The sequence below is a fragment of the Scleropages formosus genome, chromosome 22 (genome assembly GCF_900964775.1).
Source record: "Scleropages formosus chromosome 22, fSclFor1.1, whole genome shotgun sequence".
NCBI classification, from domain to species: Eukaryota; Metazoa; Chordata; class Actinopteri; order Osteoglossiformes; family Osteoglossidae; genus Scleropages; species Scleropages formosus.
This window is the reverse complement of record NC_041827.1, coordinates 1,731,890-1,751,592: the sequence shown is the minus strand read 5'-3', so window position 1 is coordinate 1,751,592 and position 19,703 is coordinate 1,731,890. Positions and strand designations below refer to the sequence as shown.

At 43.3% G+C, this 19,703-nt stretch overlaps 2 protein-coding genes and 1 long non-coding RNA gene across 4 annotated transcripts; 2 read left to right on the top strand and 1 right to left on the bottom strand.

Moving 5' to 3' along the window:
* The first annotated feature begins 639 nt into the window (after nucleotides 1–639).
* Nucleotides 640–4,712, top strand: yod1 (YOD1 deubiquitinase). The gene is made up of 3 exons (XM_018725457.2): nucleotides 640–703; nucleotides 1,779–2,003; nucleotides 2,274–4,712. Exons 2-3 carry the CDS (start codon nucleotides 1,796–1,798, stop codon nucleotides 2,975–2,977), a joined length of 912 nt encoding a protein of 303 aa, XP_018580973.1. The 5' UTR covers nucleotides 640–703; nucleotides 1,779–1,795; the 3' UTR covers nucleotides 2,978–4,712.
* A 195-nt stretch (nucleotides 4,713–4,907) lies between these two features.
* Nucleotides 4,908–8,690, bottom strand: LOC108918232 (uncharacterized). Its single transcript, XR_001964838.1, has 3 exons — nucleotides 8,622–8,690; nucleotides 7,206–7,278; nucleotides 4,908–6,605 (listed from the first exon to the last, which is right to left on the bottom strand). It is a non-coding gene; the product is annotated as an uncharacterized LOC108918232 (long non-coding RNA).
* Nucleotides 8,667–18,161, top strand: LOC108918231 (specifically androgen-regulated gene protein). 2 transcript variants are annotated; one of them, XM_018725345.1, is made up of 4 exons: nucleotides 8,667–8,798; nucleotides 14,178–14,322; nucleotides 15,004–15,202; nucleotides 16,233–18,161. In XM_018725345.1, the coding sequence occupies exons 2-4, from the start codon at nucleotides 14,218–14,220 to the stop codon at nucleotides 17,387–17,389; spliced, it is 1,461 nt and encodes a 486-aa protein (XP_018580861.1). In that variant the 5' UTR covers nucleotides 8,667–8,798; nucleotides 14,178–14,217; the 3' UTR covers nucleotides 17,390–18,161. The 2 variants fall into 2 exon arrangements, with proteins under 2 accessions (XP_018580861.1, XP_018580862.1); XM_018725346.1 differs by having other exon boundaries at nucleotides 8,725–8,798; nucleotides 14,178–14,301.
* The last annotated feature ends 1,542 nt before the right edge of the window (nucleotides 18,162–19,703 follow it).

The following is a 19,703-nucleotide window of genomic DNA, read 5'->3' as shown; positions in this document are numbered from 1 at the left end:
CTTAGTATTACAAAGTTCTGAGGTAAGGAATAATATCTATAATGTAGGATATATTTTATAACATTTATAATAGATTTTTACCTCCACAGTATAAACGTGTTTCAGCTGAACTGGTGACTCTGAATTGCCCTGTGTGTGTGTGTGTGTGTGTGTGTGTGTGTGTGTGATGGGCAAGTCAAGTCAACACTGTGTCCATGTGTATGTATTACATGACTACTTTGTAATCTGTGGTGGTGTCCTGTCCATGGTGCGTCCAGCCTGTTGCTCTGTGCTTCTGGGAGAGGGTCAGGAAGTGGATATTGATCATGAATCAAAGAATAAATAATGAATGGATTATGGATGGATGGACAGATGGATGAATGATCAAATGGATGATTCAATGAATGAATAACAATTTTTTACTTACACTTATAAAAAGTATTTCCTTCATATTTATATAAAAATATATATAATTACACGAGAGCTGCGACACACAAGGTAAAATATTTCCTCTTCGCATATTACTTCAAACTCTTGAGGTGTATATTTCGAACAGCGGTCGTGGAGAAGGGCGAGGCCCACACCTTTCAAAAGGAAGGGAGCAGGGAGGTCTTGTGTTGACGTCATACAGCTTGCGTGTCACGTGACTGCGTGACGATGTGCGCACGCTGTCCCCCCGTGCGGTGTTTATTGTTTAAAGATACGGCCGTTTCGCTGGGCTAAGGTAGGGGAATATGAATGATTCACGTAGAAGATTTTAACTAGGGTCGAAACGAGCGTAGCCGCGTGTCACAGGTTCGGATTGTGTTGTCATTGTTTTCGTGCATTCCGCCACTGTGTGCGCTCGACACACGCACACACACACAGATGGCAGCGAGCGACGATCGTGGCACACGCGCGAGCCGGGTTCCCTTTGCACCGGGATACTCTGCTGGATGTCCAGGAGCGGCCCACAATGGCACAATGCAGCTGAGAGCCGCGGTGCGACTGAGGGCGACGCCGAACACCGCGCGGCTGGGAGCGGCTCGTACCCGACAGATCGTGCGCTGCTCTAAGAGCACGTGTCCGCATAGACGGACCACAGCCCGCTTACTTAGTATTTCACATTTACCACACGTCACACTTTACTACCGGGTCACTTTCAGTGTGGCCCAAATAGCGACGGGCTGTCGATCTGTCTTGCTTCAGAAACAAACTGCCTCCAGCGAACTACTAGGACTACTACTAGTTTTCCATTACCCAAGTACAAATGAGGGCAAATAAAAGTGAATTACACCAACGGCTATAGAATTACATGATTTGCAGACGTTATTCACAGTGGTCACGTGGTATAGAACTGTCACCATACATTATGAATGGCTGCATGAAGAGTTGGATGGATTTTTATTTTTTATGACAGTAATGTAAAAGTGACAGGTAATGTAAAATTTTATGAAGCAGGTTGGAGATCAGGAAGGAAATGGGTCCAAAAGCAGTTATTTCCAGTTTGCTGTGAAAGCAGTGTGTAGCTCCTGTGTCCCTTTCCACAGGAAGCTGGATTTGTTCATTGGGTCTTTACCAAGAGTACATATCTCCCCCCAACAAAAGAGTGCTGTTGCTGGCCAAGAAAGTGTTTTAAGACATAGTAAATATCGTGGTAAGCCTATAGTAATGTTACCATCATTAAAGGAAGAAGGACAGGACTGTTACCAAGGCATATTGTCAAGTAAAGTTGTCTATTTCAAACCCAGAACTGGGTTATCTCATTTTTAGTTGTGAACTGGCTTTGATTCATGCAATGTAATGTCACCTCTTTGCAGAGCCGAAGGATCGAAGGATGCTGCGTCTGCGTTGCAAGGCCAAGAACGGGACTCACCTGATGCAGGGCCTGACGCACCAGTCCTGTGTGCAGGAGCTCAAGGACAAGGTAGAGGAACTGACGGGGATCCCCTGCAACGTGCAGAAGATCATGGTGGGATACCCACCCTCGAGCCTGGACTTGCGCAACGGGGAAGCACACTTGAAAGACTACCCCATCAAGTCAGGTGAAGCGCCGTTTTTTTTTTTCCTGCGGTTTTTGACGCACTTAGACAGAGGGTATCGGTACCCTAATTGAATTACACTGCCAGCCCATGATCAGCATCTTAGTCACAGAGCAGACTGGCAGTAGAATCACCTTAATAATTTTCAGGCGATAAAAGAATTCGCACAGGTTGTTTCTCAAAATACGGGGTAATGTTCAGTATGGAAGAAGAAGAAGTACATGGCTGTTTTCCACCCAGCAGGTGTGTTCTGACCGCTCCCTCTGTCGCCAGGCGATACTCTCATTATAGAGGAGGAGAAGAACAAGCCGAAGCCCCAGGCCAGTGCGGCAGGAGGCAAAGGGCCCCAGCTGGAGTCACAGCCCGTTCTGGCGCGCCATGTCGTACCTGCAGACAACAGCTGCCTCTTCACCAGCATCTATTACGTGGTGGAGGGTGGGGTGTATGACCCAGGCTGTGCGCCGGAGATGCGCAACCTCATCGCCCAGATTGTGGCAAGCAACCCCAGTGCATACTCGGAGGCCGTGCTGGGCAAGAACAATGAGGAGTACTGCGCCTGGATCCGACGCGACGACACCTGGGGTGGCGCTATTGAGGTCTCCATCCTCTCCAAGTTCTACCAGTGCGAAATCTGCGTGGTGGACACGCAGACGGTGCGCGTGGACCGCTTTGGCGAGGACGCTGGCTACCAAAAGCGTGTGTTGCTCATCTACGATGGGATCCACTACGATCCACTGCAGCGAGAAACACCCGGTGCCGAGGGGGCGCCGCCGCCTCAGACCATCTTCTCAACGGCGGACGATGTGGTCTTGGCGCAGGCGCTGGAGCTGGCTGACGAGGCACGGCGGAAGAGGCAGTTCACGGACGTCAACCGATTCGCGCTGCGCTGCATGGTGTGTCAGATGGGCCTGGTGGGACAGGCAGAGGCACGGGAGCATGCCAAGGAGACAGGCCATGCCAACTTCGGAGAGGTGTGAGGCCCTGTGTCGCCCTTCGTCCTCCAGACCCCTCCCCACCTCCACCAATGCTCATGTCACTTGCTGTCGTCATCTCGTTCTCAGTCTGCGCGATCTACCTCACGTGGCCCCCGAGTACCCAGAGACATGCTGCCGATGCCTTCTGTCCAACCTACTGTTACGATGCCCCCCCCCCGGTACCTCTCCCAACTGCTGTTGGCAAACAGGCCCCCAGCAAGATTCCAGTGTCACCTCTTCCGCTTTTTACTTTTATTGTACACAGTAGGGATTGTATGAAGCGGTTATTGTTTCAAAATGTAGTTTGATGTATCTTGCCTGTTTGGAAATGGCACTTAAACCTCAGTTCAAACCAAAACTGGATTTTGGAAAGGCCTTATCGTGCCGTGGCACCGTTGCGACACATCTTCCAGCCGTTATTAAGTGTCGGGTGTTACGTCGTTATATCTTATTTGATTCTTAATCACGAGCAAAGAAATTACACAGTTGCTCACACAGCATCTATAGACATATTTATTGATTATATGCAATCCAGATATGTGGGAGGAGGGGGATATTTAGGATGATTTTTATTTGTGAAGTTTTTTAGGGAGAATAACCTTTAAATCAAATTGCTCGATCATGGAGGACAAAACAATCATTTTCAGAGCTACTAACTTTTTTTTTTTTTTTTTTTCCCACTTGGTTTGGCTTGTTGGAGTGATGTTTCATTACTGCACTTGAATTATTGCCTTTTGCAGTGATACTGAAAAGTTACAGTTCGGGGGAAGCCCACACACAGTATTGCTCCCTGACCTGTGGTTTAGCACCCCAAGTAGTTTTAACTATTTATCGCTCATTAAAATGATGTAGAATGTTCCGAGAAGTTAAGGCTTAATGTTTTGTTTGGTTTTTAATTTTGTTTTGTGATCAAGCAAAAAAAAAAAAAAACAAATCAAATTTAGCTCATTGTGGTGCTTTTAAAATCTTCAACAGCAGAATGAGGAGGAACTGAGTACCCATCACATTTCAGTTGTAAATGACATTTTGGTGCTTTTCCATCTTGGAAAAACAGTATACATGTGAACTTTCAGAGTATTTGGATTCAGGTACTGTCTGCACAGTATGCTTTGCTTGCACGATGACCAACACAAAACAAATGTCCTGCTTTTCTGTGCCACCAAAGGACAGGTCATTTCACTCTGAATCGCCCGGTCAAACAGCAGGTGCTGTAGCAAGCCTTTGCAGGGTTCAATAGCATGTCTAGCCTTGAGCGCTCTTCCTCCCCTCTATTGGACATGGTTTTCACCTGTAGATGACATGTCAGTATGAAACCAACCAATGATACTTCTGCCAATTTCACTGTTCAGATGAAAGCATGAAATGTGTATTACAAAGCACCGTCTTGACTTCCCACTCTCAGTCTGCCTTTGCTAATCACAGGAAAATGCAATCTAGGTGAACCAGAAGCCGTGTTCGGAATGATGTTCTCGTCTTGACACATCCTTGTGTCTCGCCTCTTCACGGTGATCATTTAATGGTTGATTCAATGTATTTGTGTAGCATGCCACTGTATTTCCTTTCATGTAGAGGACAGCTGCACTGGGGAGTGTCCCATACTAATTCCACTTTTATGAAAAAGCTATGAACTGAAATGCTATGAGTGCCCTTTCCTTTCTAATTATATTACTTAAATAGACTCCATAAATGATAACATACGAAAGTGCAGGGAGTGGGTCTGTTCAACTGTGTGTGTGTGTGTGTGTGTGTGTGTGTGTGTGTGTGTGTGGGGGGGGGGGGGGGATTTATGAATCAGTGCAAGGGTTCTGGTCGAGTTGAACAGCCTTACAGTTCCTTCCTCACGTTAGTGGACCATGTTGTTGTAGCGACAGGACAGCTTTGAACTTTTTAACACACCCGCTCAACTAGATGTATGGATGTGCAGGAGCACAGTTTATGAATGTTGAATGTGAAGCACTATGGAGAAACTGGATCTACTTGATTCTCATTGTTCCGTTACTACAAACTTCAGTTGTTTGAGGGGGTTCGTATTACATGTACATTGTAGCCTTGGACCATCCTCACAATCATGTGCAATTCATAGTCTCATATGCTGTAGTGCTTTTCCCATATTTTGGTATGCTTGCTAATTTTGCGATGTGTTCTATCATAGCATTAGTATTTGGTTGTATCACCGAGCAGGGCAACCCCATTAGTCAGATGTCATTTGTGAATATTAGTAAACCAGCACTACCACAAGTTCACTTGTGACCCCCCCCCCAAAAAAAAAAAAACATGGTTATGAAAATTAGCTGAATTAATTGAATTTTCCCACTTGAACTACCCCTTTCAACATACTGTATGTTTTGGATATCTTTGACTTTAAAGAATGAACATAAACAGCTTCATCTAACCCAAATGACCACTACAAATGCCTCTTATTGGTGGGTAACGTGTATGCTGGCTTTTATACTACCCTGTTCCATTAGCTTATCGGCAAATTACAAGTAAATTACATTTGCTCCTTTCTCCTCCAGTGTTTGAGGTTGGTATTGCAAATGGAATTAGCAGTACGATTTTACAGTTTGTAAATGTATGTATTAACAGTACGATTTTCTTGTTATCCTACACATTAGACTTTAAAGGAATTTTTAAATAAGACAGCCTATAAAGTTTTGGAGCTGGAGGCAACGATTTCACAGGCAGCCAGAAATTCATATTCAGATTAGAATTGAATTTGGTAACCATTCATTATTATAGTCTCATTAGATGCTAATCAAAAGTCTTGATTCACTCATCTTGTAGCCTCCCTTCTGTTCAGTGAAATAATAACCAACACGGTACCACTATTGGTCATCTTGGGCGCTACCTTCCAACAGGCTTCCACTGCAGCTGATAGCTCCTTCTGGATGATGATATTGTTACTCATAAGGCTATCGGTAAATCGCCCTTTGTGGTGGGTAGTACTGTGAAGGAGGAGCAGGTTTGCTTGGAAGAGCCTCGTTGGAAACTAGCTTTGTGGACACTCAGCATAAATAGAGCTCTGAGCAGGCACACCAGTTGGAAACTTGCTTTACTCAGATCCTTACTGGTTTCCATGGAAACTCAAAAGTGAAATGCAAAAATGTGCTATGCTGGCCCCACAGCAGGGCACACAAGACTACACTAGAGAAACTGGGTTTAGTTTGGGTGTGAACATCCAATTTTTAATAGAGGAAATGTGCATCTTTTGAACAGTTTTGCCACATTAGGAATACAGAATACATACAAAACCGTATGTTTGGTTTTATTTTTCTTTAGTGTTTTTGCTACTTTACTGTATGTGAGCCACTGAAAAGTAGGTTGTATTTGTAACTGGATGTTTGCACACTGCCTATAACAACTTTTGACAGTATTATTTTGTATTTCTGGATATGAGCACAGGTTTCTTTGAATCACCAATAAAGAATGATCACCTAAGATTGTTTTCCTCTCACTGTTTCCGTCATGTAACTCAAAGCCTACATTTCTCTTGGCCCTAGGCCCAAGTGGAATTCCCAACAAGGTCTATAAGCATTGTCCAAAGCAGTTTCATAGGCCTTGGAGGTCCTGCAGGTCACTTGAAGGTCCATGGTCACACAGCAGTAGTGGAAGGCTGAAGGGGAGTGGATCCCTAAAAAGATGTCAGAAGTCAGAATAGAGTTACTTCTATACTTGGTGCACAGTTATTCTTCAGCATTACAACTCAGTGTTTAAGAGCATTCCTCCTCAGGATTGTATATATTGACACGTCAATGCAGAAAGGTGGAATATCTGCTGTGTTAGCAAATTTAGAGCAACTGGTGTGGCGACCCAGTTGATTGGAGAGCTTCGTGAGAGCAAAGCAAGCTTTGCTTTATTGTGGCTAGATCTCACAAATGCCTGCGAACATGATTCTACACAAACTGGTAGAGATGCCATAAGAGTGGAACCACATCCTGAGTAATATCAATCCAATCATTCTAGATTACTATAGTGAGTTTGAGGGCCACATCTGGAGGAACAACATCTGAATGTCCCAGGCTGCGGAAGGGGATAGTTAGTTACTATACTTTCTGTGATCTTGTTTTTAAACCGGCCATGGATATGCTTGTGAAGTTGGCAGAAGACTGAGCGTAGAGGTCCACACCCTGAGTTTCAGGAAGGCCATGAGAGTTGTTTCTGAAGCTGTGAAAAGGCCATCTAGATGGTTGTGGATCAGGAGAGGTAAGCTGTGGGTTCAAGGAAGAGCTACCTGGATGCAGGCCAGCTTCTGATGTGTGATCAGTCCTGGCTGGGTCGCCTGGGCGATGGTGTCTTATGCTGACCTGAAATATCCCGTAACCCCAGGTTTCAAAACTAAGGATGTATCCAGGCGCACAGCAGGATGTTGTCATGTAAATTAATAAGTAAATGTAAGGGCAGACTTTTAAAAAGACATGGATATGTAGCATTCAATGAGTATGAAAATAGAAATATCTAATAAAAAGCTAAACAGATTCTGAACCAGTTATAACAATATTTTTGGTTTAGTTCAAATTAAATTAATTATTAATAGTTTTGGCATCATCAATTTTACCATATGCAGTTACACAGTTATTACCTTCAGACTCTGAAGACCACACGGAATTTTCCATTTAGAGAAACATAACAAGACTATGCTCAGCTGCCTTACTGTGGAAGATATCAATGAGCCGTGTGAAGAATTACAATAGTACAAACTGGATTTAACTGACACCCATTTAATGGAATTAGGCTAAAAGTTATTTTGAGGAGTAATCTCTCGCCTCTGTAACAGTAAGGAGGATTAAATGACTTGTGTACAAAAGAAAACCCGGTGACATTTTGTAACATACAGCCTGTACATAAAAATAATAGGTGTAGATTAGCTATATATTTTTTCTAATTCATTTCAATACGTCTTGTGTCTGTGTAACTTTACGTATAATAATAATTATATAATATAGTTATTAAGTATATTCATTATGTATTCTACAGTTAAAAACTAAGAGGAAATAGCTTACAGTGTGAACCAAAATCACCAGTTATTTATGCACAATAAGTGGATTATTTTGAGCACCTGATATAGCTGCTGAGATCCATACGTAATCACAACCTTCTTTATGGTGTACAGGAAGAGGCATCAATATTGTCATAGCAGAGTTATTATAGCCAGCCGGACACACTGAAAAGTAAACACCGAGTGACAGGAAAAACTTCACATTCGACAGAATAATATGGAGTATGGTGGTATATCAAAAGTACTCACTTTTTACATCTCTTTACCTCTGCTGATAGAATTAGTACAGTTGAAAACACACACAGAAAATAGTGAAAAAGAATGAATCAATGATGCCCACTGAAAGCTTCTAGGTGACTTTTATTTTTAAGTTGCCACACAAGAAGAGTGTGAAAAAGATTGTTAAACACTTTCGAGACAGAGATATTATTTAATTTAAGGTTACTCAGAAGCAGAGCTGTGTCAACGAATGAGACTACACTTTTCATGCAGTAGGTATGTCGTACTGTGTCAGTTCTTCAGGGTTAGTATCTCGCTCAAGAGAGACTACAGCCGGAATGGGATTCGAACCAACGACCTTAAGACCGCAAGGCGAGAAGGCGAAACACAAAACTTGCCGATGACGAACCTTCGCTCGAAAATAAAACACACCTGTTTTATAACGATCCCCGGCGATGGAGGTGGCCGCAGCTCGCCGGTGACCACACCTCCCGGGGAGCGGAGTGCGCGCCGGCAGAGAATCGTAGGGCGCGTTCACGGGTTCGTCGCGCTGCTTTGCTGGACGCAGAAACCTGCGCGAATTTGTCAAGGAATCGACGATTTGCGCCGGTAAGTCGACGTTTCGTTGTCCGTTTTCTGTGAACCGCGCCACATTTTGTATCCGCTGGTGCGGGTTACGAACTTGCCCGGCACCACGTGTCCGTCTGCGGTCCCGGATCGTGAATGCGATCTACCTGTACATTTATAATACTGTTTATACCGGCGTGCTCTGAATTCAGCTCAGACTGCAGCGCTGGTGACGGTGGGAAGAAGAAGTGTGCAAGTCCGGTTCGGCTGTTCGGTTCGTCCGGCCGGAATGAGGGCTTTAAACGGGAGCTCAGGGCGTCGATCGGGTGGCCCGGCGGGGACCGCGGGCTCCTCAGCTCCGAGCCACAGGTACCGAACAGGTGAACGCCACCACTTGGACCACCCCACGAATGACGGTGTAAAGGTTCCGCTGCTGGTCGTCAATTTATCCGTGCATTATTTTGTATTCGTGGTTTTCCAACATGTCAGGAACTGGTTTGGAATACAAATTAACAGGTTGAAGATCGATAGAGAAAGTAGGTATTATGAACAGTGCTATTGGTTACGCAGACACATACACACACTCACACCAGACCTTTATAATCACTTCCACGTTTTTCTAGTAATGTGACCTTAACCCCGACCCTCCCCCATCCCCCCCGAAATGCGATAGTCGGAACGTTTAAAATTGTTGTTCAAAAGTGTTCAGATTGTGTTGAAAGTAAACGGTTAAACAAACGGTGACCAGGGAACAGCTAATAACCTTGTACTTGATAAGGTTTTTCCTTTTATAAAAAAAAAAACAAAACACCCGGCTGTCGAGTCATTAAAAAAAAAAAAGGCAGTACAAGTGATGCACTTTACTGCCGAAATGATATTTTATAACCCGTTCACTGGAATTATCATGTGTTGCATAATCATGCTGTTACTTGGGAGGCAGATTGCACCTTTTATTATGTATTGAGGTCTTAACAGATAAAGAGTAAAGTTTACTCCTGGCGGGCGCCTGCTTAGATCTAATACCCTACTGATAGATCAGTACTCACTGCGGTTCACTCATGCCCACAATGCACAATAATCCAAGTAATGTTAATAAGATACAGGTTCATTGACACCTCACATGGCCTCTTCATATTTGAGTTTACAGTGTTGCTGGTTATGAAAACTGATATTTTGTTACAATCACCTTTTATGAGACAATTTGCATCAGGCAACTTGCGTCAGGACATTCTTACAGTATTGATTTAAGCTCAGGACCTTGCACTAGGGTACTACTGCAGGAGTGGGATTTGAGCCAACAGCCTTCAGATTGCAAGGCAACGTTTGTATCCATTGCATCCAGAAAATCAAGACCCAAAAGGGAAATATGCCAAACCCGGACAGAGAAAGTCTGCATGGATAATGATGTTGTCTGTGCACGAATGAATAATTCACACGCCTGTAATAAAATGCTCGTGCGTTGTGCTTCAGTCCCGTACCTCTACACCACTCAAAAGCCTAAGTGACTGACTAAAAAAAAACTTAGTGGGCCTGGATATCTCTCTCCTGTCAGTAGCTGGATGAGAAAAGTGTCTGATTCCTCTTTCAAAGACTTGAATGTGCCTTTGGCTCTGATAGGATGGGTAGCAGGTGGGGGTACTGCACTGCACTATGGTATACAGTGTGCCTATGCCTTACATTGGGCTCAGTTTCCCCATGCAAACTGCACTACTCAAGCATTATTATGAATCCAAAATATTAGCAATAGAGGTGTTGTTGAAAAAAAATTGGGAGGAGCATTAGGCTTACCTGAAGGTTTTTTTTTTTTTTTTTTTGGGGGGGGGTGGGGAGACACACACCATGTTTTTAGCCTGTGATATTTACTATTTACATTTATTTAGCTGACAGCTTGGGCCATGATGCCTTACAGTGATAGTTATGTATATTCCTGCAAAACACCCGTGTGTGTGGACTTGTGCTGTCACTGGTTAATATTCTACCTGATCATTTACATTTATTTGTTTAGCGGGCACTTCTCTCAATTCTGATCTAGTTGCAGGTTTTTTTAATCAAAAAAAAAAAAAAAACCCATTTATACAGCTGAGTCCATCAGATTTTAACTGAAAGCATACGGTAGATTGCTAAGTGTCACAACAGCAAGACAGGAGCGTGTTCATGATGGTGCTTTGGTTGTAGCTGGACTGCAGTGACTGAATCCTGTCTTGAGGAGCTCTTGTTCTTTTACTGCTGGGATGGGCCTTCATCTCGTTTGTTTGCAAACACAACATTTGTGTCATCGGTTCAATGAATAACTCGGGTTTTGTTGAGAATGCGATACGGTCAAAGTACCATTCCTTTGCGTTATTTTGGTTTATTACTTCAGATTGTGTTTGAATGGTTACCTGGATCTGTTGCATAAGAACTAGTCAAGTACTGGGAACCAAAAATCAACAGTAGGCCTGCTCTGTGGGGTTACAGTGGAAAACGAAGGAATCACATGGAAAAAGGAGTGTAACTAAGGAAACTACATCAGAAACATAGCTGCAAAGGTGAGTCATATTAGGATTACTGTCGTGTCTGTCAGTTATAATCGAGCTCTGACAGTTAATACTTTTAATATATTGGTTCTGAAAGCAACATGAGGCCAAATAGTTCCCAAATTCAGATGCAATAGTGGCAGAAGCTGTGAAACTATGTAATGTGTCAAGGGGAACAGCCTCCATAATCACATCATATTCTGAACATGGACAAAGAGGAGCAGTGGACAAAGTCAAGCCTCATTGACAGTGACAGGTGGACACTTCACAGGATAGTTGCTACATTCCGAAAAAGTACAACCTCAAAAATTACCGTAGTTGAATCAGCACCTCTGTGACTCGTGACCCAGTCTCTGCGAGAACTGTGCATCGTGACGCTAATAAAGGTGGCATTTATGGCAGGGCTGGTATTGAGAAATGACTAGATGTGAGGTCAGTGTGCAAAGACTCATAGCCTGGTGTGAGAAGCACTAAACTGGGTGGATGTTAAACATGGAGGGAGATTCTTAATGGTTTGAACAGCCATCTCTTGGGAGTCATTAGGTTTGACTGTTGTGGTGGTCATATAACCATGAAGGAATATAAGGCCATTTTACCAGCTACCAGTCTGTTGTGCCAAAATGGTTTCCTCATGATGTTCCCATACACACTGCTAAAGAAATTCAATGGCCTCCACGGCCTCCCTGGTCACCAGTTCTAAAAGTATATTTCTACCTCATTGTGCTCGAAAGAACTGGAGGCTTAAATTCTTGGAGAAGGTGCAATGTCCCACGACATACGGCTAAGCACTTGTACGACAGCATTCCAGGAAGGACTGAAGCTTCCTGAAGGCAAAGGGTGGCCCTACTCCTTACTATGTCCTCGACATGAATATATTGTAAGGTGTTGAATATATTGGAAGGCCACAGTTCCACCCCCATGTTAGTCAGTGAGTTAACTGTACAGTCTGTGCTCTTCAGGATTATGTCTCAGAGGAAAGTGGAGAATTATTCAAATGATTAAGTGCTTGCATGGTGATCTGCAGTTTCTAGAAGCCATGTGCTCTTCTGCTGTGTATTTATAGAAGGATTAGTGGACGATTACTGAATGGTGCGTGTGATGTATACCATGCTGATCTGGCAGCAGCTCCACACACTAGGTGTTGTTATCCATGGTAGTGTTTACACAGGAAGTGTGTGTGTGTGTGTGTGTGAGAGAGGGAGAGTGTATGCGCGCAGTATTTATTGTTCCCACATTCTCAGTTTTAATGTGAAATATTTCACAGAGCCCATTGTGTTGGAGTTGTTGCTTGTCCCCCCCCAGTCTCCATTTGTTGGAATGGTGTCTCCCTCAAAATATTTTGGAGCTTTTTGAGGGTCAGGGAAGCTAGAAATGTGAATGTTTGTTTAATATTTTTTTGATAGTATTACTTGCAAAGTAGTTTTAAAAAAAAAAAAAAAAACTTTTCCAAAGGTGATTAAGGCCAGTAACGTTGATCACTGTATCAGTGCTTTTGCTGGTTTGACTGTGGACTTCAGGCCGAGGAGGAACTTAACCGCTATAGCTGCTCAGTCTGCAACTAGAGTGGCTTCCCATAGCTTTCTGTGTTCATGTTCACCTTCTGCGTGGCTTCCTTTTCAGCAAGGCAATCATTTACGTATAGAGAGAAAGCCAAACAAACCATGTGTTAAGGCTTTGTGTACTCAGGGATCCGATACTCCCAAGTAGCTGTGTGGGGAAAGTTCTTTGAAAACTGTGTGTGGGTGAGAGATTTGTGGTCATTCCTTATATCTGCTTGTGATTTAAAAAAAAAAAAAAAAAAAAATGGACAACTGGGGCAATGCTTTTAGAGACCAAATGGACAAAAGAGTAATTTTATTAATTTTAAATGTACCGTAAGCAAGGATATGGTACACTTGTTTATACTACGGTCAACGAGGAAATCATTTTAGGTTCAGCTGATAGGCATGATCGTTGTTTGAGAAGTTCCACTGTGAACCTTACATACTATAAATAAGTGTCCGCATACAGTATCTTTCATATGTTGTAAAGTTTATGCTGAAATAGTAACAAACGACGTATGAAGTTCCAGCTTTCAGTTCAGTCCAGCTCTCCATTTGTGGATGTCTCTTCCAACCCTAAGACCAGTTTGTTTTTTGACCAAACTTATTATTTTCAGTAATCAGTGATACAGTATGCCTGACACACTCAGCCGCTGCAGGTACAGCTGTAGTATCTGCAGGATCCATTGAGTTTTGCTAGGAGATGTCAGCAGGACAAAAATGGGTCACTTGGGTTTTTTTATTTTTTTTGTGAACTTATTTTGCAAGTCCATTCAAAGTGTCATATTAACGTAGACATGAAAGTTATGTCTGAACTTCCTAATTTAGTCCTTTTCTCCAAATCATTAAAGGTGAAGAGATGTTCCAAAGGCTTTTTTTTTTTTTTTTTTTTTGTATTCTGAATTCATAGTTTTTCTACATTAAGCAAAGAGAGTTGTGAAGTGGGGGTGCGGTGGCGCAGTGGGTTGGACCGGGTCCTGCTCTCTGGTGGGTCTGGGGTTCGAGTCCTGTTTGGGGTGCCTTGCGGCAGACTGGCGTCCCGTCCTGGGTGTGCCCCCCCCAGCCTTACTCCCTGTGTTGCCGGGTAGGCTCCGGTTTCCCCGCGACCCTGTATGGGACAAGCGGTTCAGAAAGTGTGTGTGTGTGTGTGTGTGTGTGAGAGAGTTGTGTAGTTTCACTGCAGGTACCCAAACTACATCACCTGGCTACTGCATTTCAGGTAACTTTGGTGTGACATTGTACTTCATGAACGCAAAGATGTGAACTTCTGAAGACCACAAAACTCTATAGACTGCTTGTCTCCTCTTGATGCAATGAGTTTTTTGTGAAGGATTTAATTGTAATGCCCCTTCCACCCCTTCCAGGTGATCTCCTCCAGAAATCGGAGTTCAGAAGACCATCTCGATGCCGAGGAGTGACGCGTGGCCAAGCGACGTGACCGTGAACACGATGGCCCACACAGACAGTGCAGGCAGCTGCAACAGTGTGGTCAGCATCAATTTGGGCTCCGTGAGTTCTTTTACTGTTCCTTAACAAAATGTATGGCCACCAAACACTCACTGACATGAAACATCCATAGCATGAGGCAAAAAGCAGAATAAATAACAAAAAGCCTTATATTCAGAAACTGTCCAAATAAGAAATTATACACCAATGTAATTGTAACTGTCAAAGCAAAAGACCATGTTCATATCAGTTATGTGTTTTTTAAAAAAAAAAAAAAAATCCTTTGATTCTTTTCTTAATTCTGGTGTTTGTATGCATTTGACTGAACTTTTTAGGGCAGAATTTTACAGTGAATTTTTAAAATGTTACAGCACTTAACATACTTTCGCATGGACTCTATCATTCACTTTACTAATGTATGTATGAAAAGTCTATGCTTGTTTAACACTCAAGATGAGTGTGTACCCTTGTGAAGTAATGCGCAGGTCATCGTAACATTTCGGGGAATATTGAAAGTCTTTTCATTACTAGGTATTACTTATAAATGACATGTTTGTAACATCCAAGGCCGTAATATATTTTGTCTGAAACTCAACTTCATGAATATGTTTGATATCTGTATTCCCTCAACTGTCACTGCATTTTTGACAAGTTCACGCTGCTGACTGACTCCTGCTGGAGATGAACCAATGACATAAAACAAGTGACATCTTCTTGACTACTGCTTTTTTTTGTGTCTGTCAGAGTGATGACAATCTAGCATACCTGTCGGCAGAGGAAAGGGCTTGCCTCATGTTCCTGGAGGAGACCATTGAGTCCCTGGAAGCTGAAGAAGATAGCGGCCTGTCCAACGATAAGTCCGAACGCCCGCCTGGTGTCACGGGCAGCTTGGCTGCCAGGATAGCTCACCTGTCATCAGTCATGGCCCGCGGTAGACAAGACAGTGAGTAGACCCCTGCAGCAGTGCCACCTGCTACAAACTTACCTCTTCATGGGGGAAATGACAGCTTATTGTCTTATTTCAGGCCTAGTAACAATAGACGCATTCTTCTGACATTAAAGGAATGTCACAGCAGTGGTTGCTCATTCAAAATATGAGAAATACCAGAATATATTTAGAGTGGAATACATTTTGCATTTTCATTTTACCTAATGTCAGTGGGGGCAGCTGGCAGTGTAGCAGTTAGAACTGCTGCCTTTGAATCCAAAGGTTGGTGTTTTGACTCTCACCTACTGCTGTAGTACACTTGAACAAGGTACATACCTTAAATTACTCCAGTAAAATTACCCAGCTGTATGAATGGGTAAATAATTGTAAATCGTTTTGGAGAAAAGTGTCAGCTAAATGAATTGATGTTGTGGCCACTCTTTTCAAAGTCAGCATTTTACTGGTTTGCAACTGAATATTTCACTAATCCAATTTTGTGCGGGGGGTGCAGTTGCGCAGCAGGTTTGGCCAGTGCCTGCTGTGTCTGTGTGGCGGCAGATCTGGGGTTCAAATCCTGCTTGGGGTGCCTTGTGGTGGACCGGCGTTCCGCCCTGGGTGTGTCTCCCATCCCTTAGGCTCCGGCTTGCCGTGACCCTGCTCGGGACAAGCGGTTGTAGACTGCAAGCGAGTGTGTGTATGTGTGCGCATTTTGTGCAAGTGCATTCTTCAAGAGTACAGCTGCAGAGCACCTTCTGGGACTTAGGCCAGGTTTTAAATCTGTATTTATTATGGTCTCTTATGGCTCCAGTGTTTCAACAGTTGTTCATATACTTTGCCAGTCAAAAGTCTAAGTGCACTTGCTGGAAACTGGTCATTTGGTTAAAAACATAAAATCAGTTACTATGTCTTCCTAGCTCTTCTGCAGCATCTTTGGCCCTGCAGTCCAGTTCATCTTGTACAAGTGTTGCTTTTGTAAACTTATGGTTTTGATTTGGTTACATATTTTGACTAGCAGTATACACCTAACAATGATTTGCTCTTCCAGATTTGCCTAAATATACCAAAAAAGACCCTGGAAAGGAGGTGACCAAAGAGCAAAAGCCCTTCATGAGCAATCGTGTGGCCACTCCATTCGTCCTGGCGAAGGACAGCTCCAGTATCCAGCCTAAGGGTGGAATGAAAGTGTCACCAAAAAATGCAAACAGCTGTATTAAACCCCAGGCTGATGCAGCTGATCGCAAGCCTGAAAGCAGCCAGAATAAGCCGAAATCTGACTCTGCAGCGTCCAGGGGGCCGCTGTCCTACGAGGGACTTGTACAGTTACGAAAAAGCGCCTCCACAAAAAATGCCACCACAAGCTCTTCCTCCGAATCCAAAGCCAAGCAGTCTCCTGGTCCTGCCGCAACAGTTCAGCTACACAGCGAGAGTCTTCATGCCCCTGCCTCACATTCACCAAGCCAGCCCGCAGCTACTCCGCAAAAGTTAAACCCACCCGTTGTTCCTCCTAAACCGAAATTGCTGCAGTCTAGTATAATTCACAAGGCTAATATACAAGTTGCAGGTTGCAGTACAGATTCTGATGAAAGCTCCCTTAGCACCTCTCCAAGTGAGATTGTGATGGACCCCCAAAGGGTAAGGAATGAAGCCCTGCGTAAGCTAGGCCTTCTAAAGTCAGGTGAGGCTCCTGTTCATCCTGTCAGAACCCGTCAGATTTCAGAGCCAGCTCTGATGCATCCTGACCCAGACCTCCCTCAAATCATCATTGGTAAAGCTCAGCCCACTAGCTCTCTGGGTGCCAGGGAAATTAAAGCAGGTCCAGCAAATCTTCAGGCAGCAGATTCCAGTGAGATTAAATTGGCCGTGTTGGAACGCTCAGGGATAGACCTGGCAAACTCAGTGGCCAGTCTCGCTTCATCAGACCATAGCTCCAAAGCCACACCCAAGGGACCCCCTATAAACTTCCGCAACAGCCGGCCTCGGCCATCCTCCCTGGGAAATCAAAAAGACTTTGAGGGCATCCAGGATAGGCACTTCCCTACTGCATCTGGGACCTCAGGGCTTCAGGAAGCAGTAAAATCTGCACCAGTTTCCACTCACCGTCCCCATGGGGCAAGTGTAGTGATCAAACCACGGTGCTCAACAGGTGAAGATCGGCAAGAGGCGCTGAGGAAGCTGGGGCTTCTGAAGAACAAAGAGTCTTGAAGGACACACTAGTCCCCAGCTTGAGCACTTGGCTGAGAGAGGGTGGGTTTCTTGTAGCCATACCCTGGTCTTGCACATGTTAACTATGTATGCAGGTATGTTTCCATATGCATATCTGGAGTGACAAACAGGACTGAGGGCTCCAAAATGCCTGAAATTTTGCACAGAAAATTTAAAGCACTAATTTTGGTAAGAGCCTTTAGATGCCTTTTACTTTTTCACAAGTGTAATTGTAAATGATGATAATAAATTGCAGTTCTTTTTGCAAACTCGTATGTTACCCATGGTTTCACTGACAATAGAGAATGGTTCTACTTGTTGTTGGACTTTAGAAGGAACTGAAGGTACTATTCTAATGAAGTTTAATATTAAACAGATTCCATCTTGACCGCTGCTTGGCATTTTGGGCTTTCCTAAAACTTATTTGGAATTTCCTTTAGGAAAAAAACTGATTCTGTTGAAGTTCAGCAATTTCAGAAATGAGAAACCCTTCTGCCAATAAAATGTCAGTTTATACTTGCCTGTCTAACTGATTAAGTTACAGGAAGGACAACTGAATGCTGGTAAACGAAAAGGGGTGGTTGTCCTGACGAGACACAACATGCTGTCATCTAATGTGTTACAACAAGTCAATGAGTGTAATAAGCTGGTAAAAATTGCTCTATGATCTGAACTGTGGTAAGGATTTGAAGTGTTGTGCTTCAAATTTCTTTGAGTTAGTCAAGAAAAAGTATCAATAAAATTATAAAGAAATATATCAGTGGGGAGGGGGCATGGTGGTGCAGTGGATTTGGCCTGTGTCTGCTCTCTGGGTTTGGGGTTCAAGTCCTGCTTGGGGTGCCCTGTGACAGACTGGCTTCCATCCTGGGTGTGTCCCCTCCAGCCTTCTACCCTGTGTTTTCAGGTTAGGCTCCGGTTTGCCGTGACCTAGCTCAGGACAACCGGTTTCAGTCGTGTGTGTGTGTGTGTGTGTGTGTGTGTGTGTGTGTGTGTGTGTGTGTGTGTGTGTGTGTGTGTGTGTGTGTGTGTGTGTGTGTGTGTGTGTGTGTGTGTGTACACGTACATACATCAGCAGCTTTGGACAATATGGATGTCATCAGCCCTCCCTGGTTGAATGAAATGAAGTCTGTAGAACTGTTGAATTCAGTTGTTTAAGTACGATCACAAGCATAGTCCTGTGATCCTAAAAAGATACTGTTTTGAATGGTGTAAATATCATCTATGATTAAGTACTATTGTGCAGTGGTTTTAGATCTCTACATGCCCAAATATTACAATTTTTCACATGACATCTTTTGTTAAAGTTAACACTTTACACCCGTATTCCTTGTTCATTGTAGTAGTTTAGTAGTTTTATTTTTGTCTTATGACAACTGCAGTAGCAAAATCAGTTTAACCTTCTGGAAATAATGTAATTTTATGGTAATAACAGTTGAAGGCAAGTAAGATTATGCAGTTGTTTGTATACTAAGCACAATTTGAAGTTTTGCAGCTTTTTTTTTTTTTTTTTTTAATGCCAGCTGTGAAATTTAGTACTGTATTTCTCCCCCCACTCCCGTCCTCTCTCTAGTTTGACAGATGATGATAGGGTGTGGCTGAACTAGACTGTGTTTCATGAATCACTTGGTGAGTCAAGATGTCATGATGGAGACTGACAGGAAAGCACATGTCTGGTCTACTGTATGTGGTAGACAAGATGTATGTAAGTAAGCAGACCTTATATTTTACAGTTGTGCTTTTATGTAGAAATCTCCATTTATTAATCTCTAAATATGACCATAAACATCGTCAAACTTTTCAGCCTCTATGCATTTCCTGTGGCCTCATGACTTCCTTAAAATGAATTCAATCAGCTTAATCATAGTCTATACATAAACTGCACTTCATGCTGAATGGTTAGCTAACTACTCAGCATCTGTCTCACATGTAACATATTTTCATTCTTCTTTCACAGTTGAAACAAATTAGCCATGTGTGAAAACCACAAAGTTGTTTCCCCCCAGTGTCTGTCTTCCTCAAGGAATAATTGCATTGAATTTTGGAGAAAATAGAATGTGTTGTATACACTGTATTGAGTGGGTGTGGTTAAGGAAGGTCTTAGAGCTTCAGAACTAGAAAATAAGCAGCATGTTTCCATGGATGAAAATCATACATAAAAATTTACGCTTTTTGGCACGTTTCGTAAAAGCAACCTACAAAACTGGAGGAAACATGTGCATCCAGCGCTTAGATACATACACATGGTTATTAAAACAACTTGTTCGCTATCTCTGATTTCATAGCGCAAGGACTCCAGTAGCTATCTCTCCTATGG

Excerpts from the sequence above, each read along its gene's own strand:
- yod1 (XM_018725457.2), top strand. The coding sequence starts at position 1,796 with ATGCTGCGTCTGCGTTGCAAGGCCAAGAACGGGACTCACCTGATGCAG. Across the intron at positions 2,004-2,273 it reads AGACTACCCCATCAAGTCAG|GCGATACTCTCATTATAGAG; the intron begins GTGAAGCGCCGT and ends CTCTGTCGCCAG.
- LOC108918231 (XM_018725345.1), top strand. The coding sequence starts at position 14,218 with ATGCCGAGGAGTGACGCGTGGCCAAGCGACGTGACCGTGAACACGATG. Across the intron at positions 14,323-15,003 it reads TCAGCATCAATTTGGGCTCC|AGTGATGACAATCTAGCATA; the intron begins GTGAGTTCTTTT and ends TGTGTCTGTCAG. Across the intron at positions 15,203-16,232 it reads GGCCCGCGGTAGACAAGACA|ATTTGCCTAAATATACCAAA; the intron begins GTGAGTAGACCC and ends TTGCTCTTCCAG.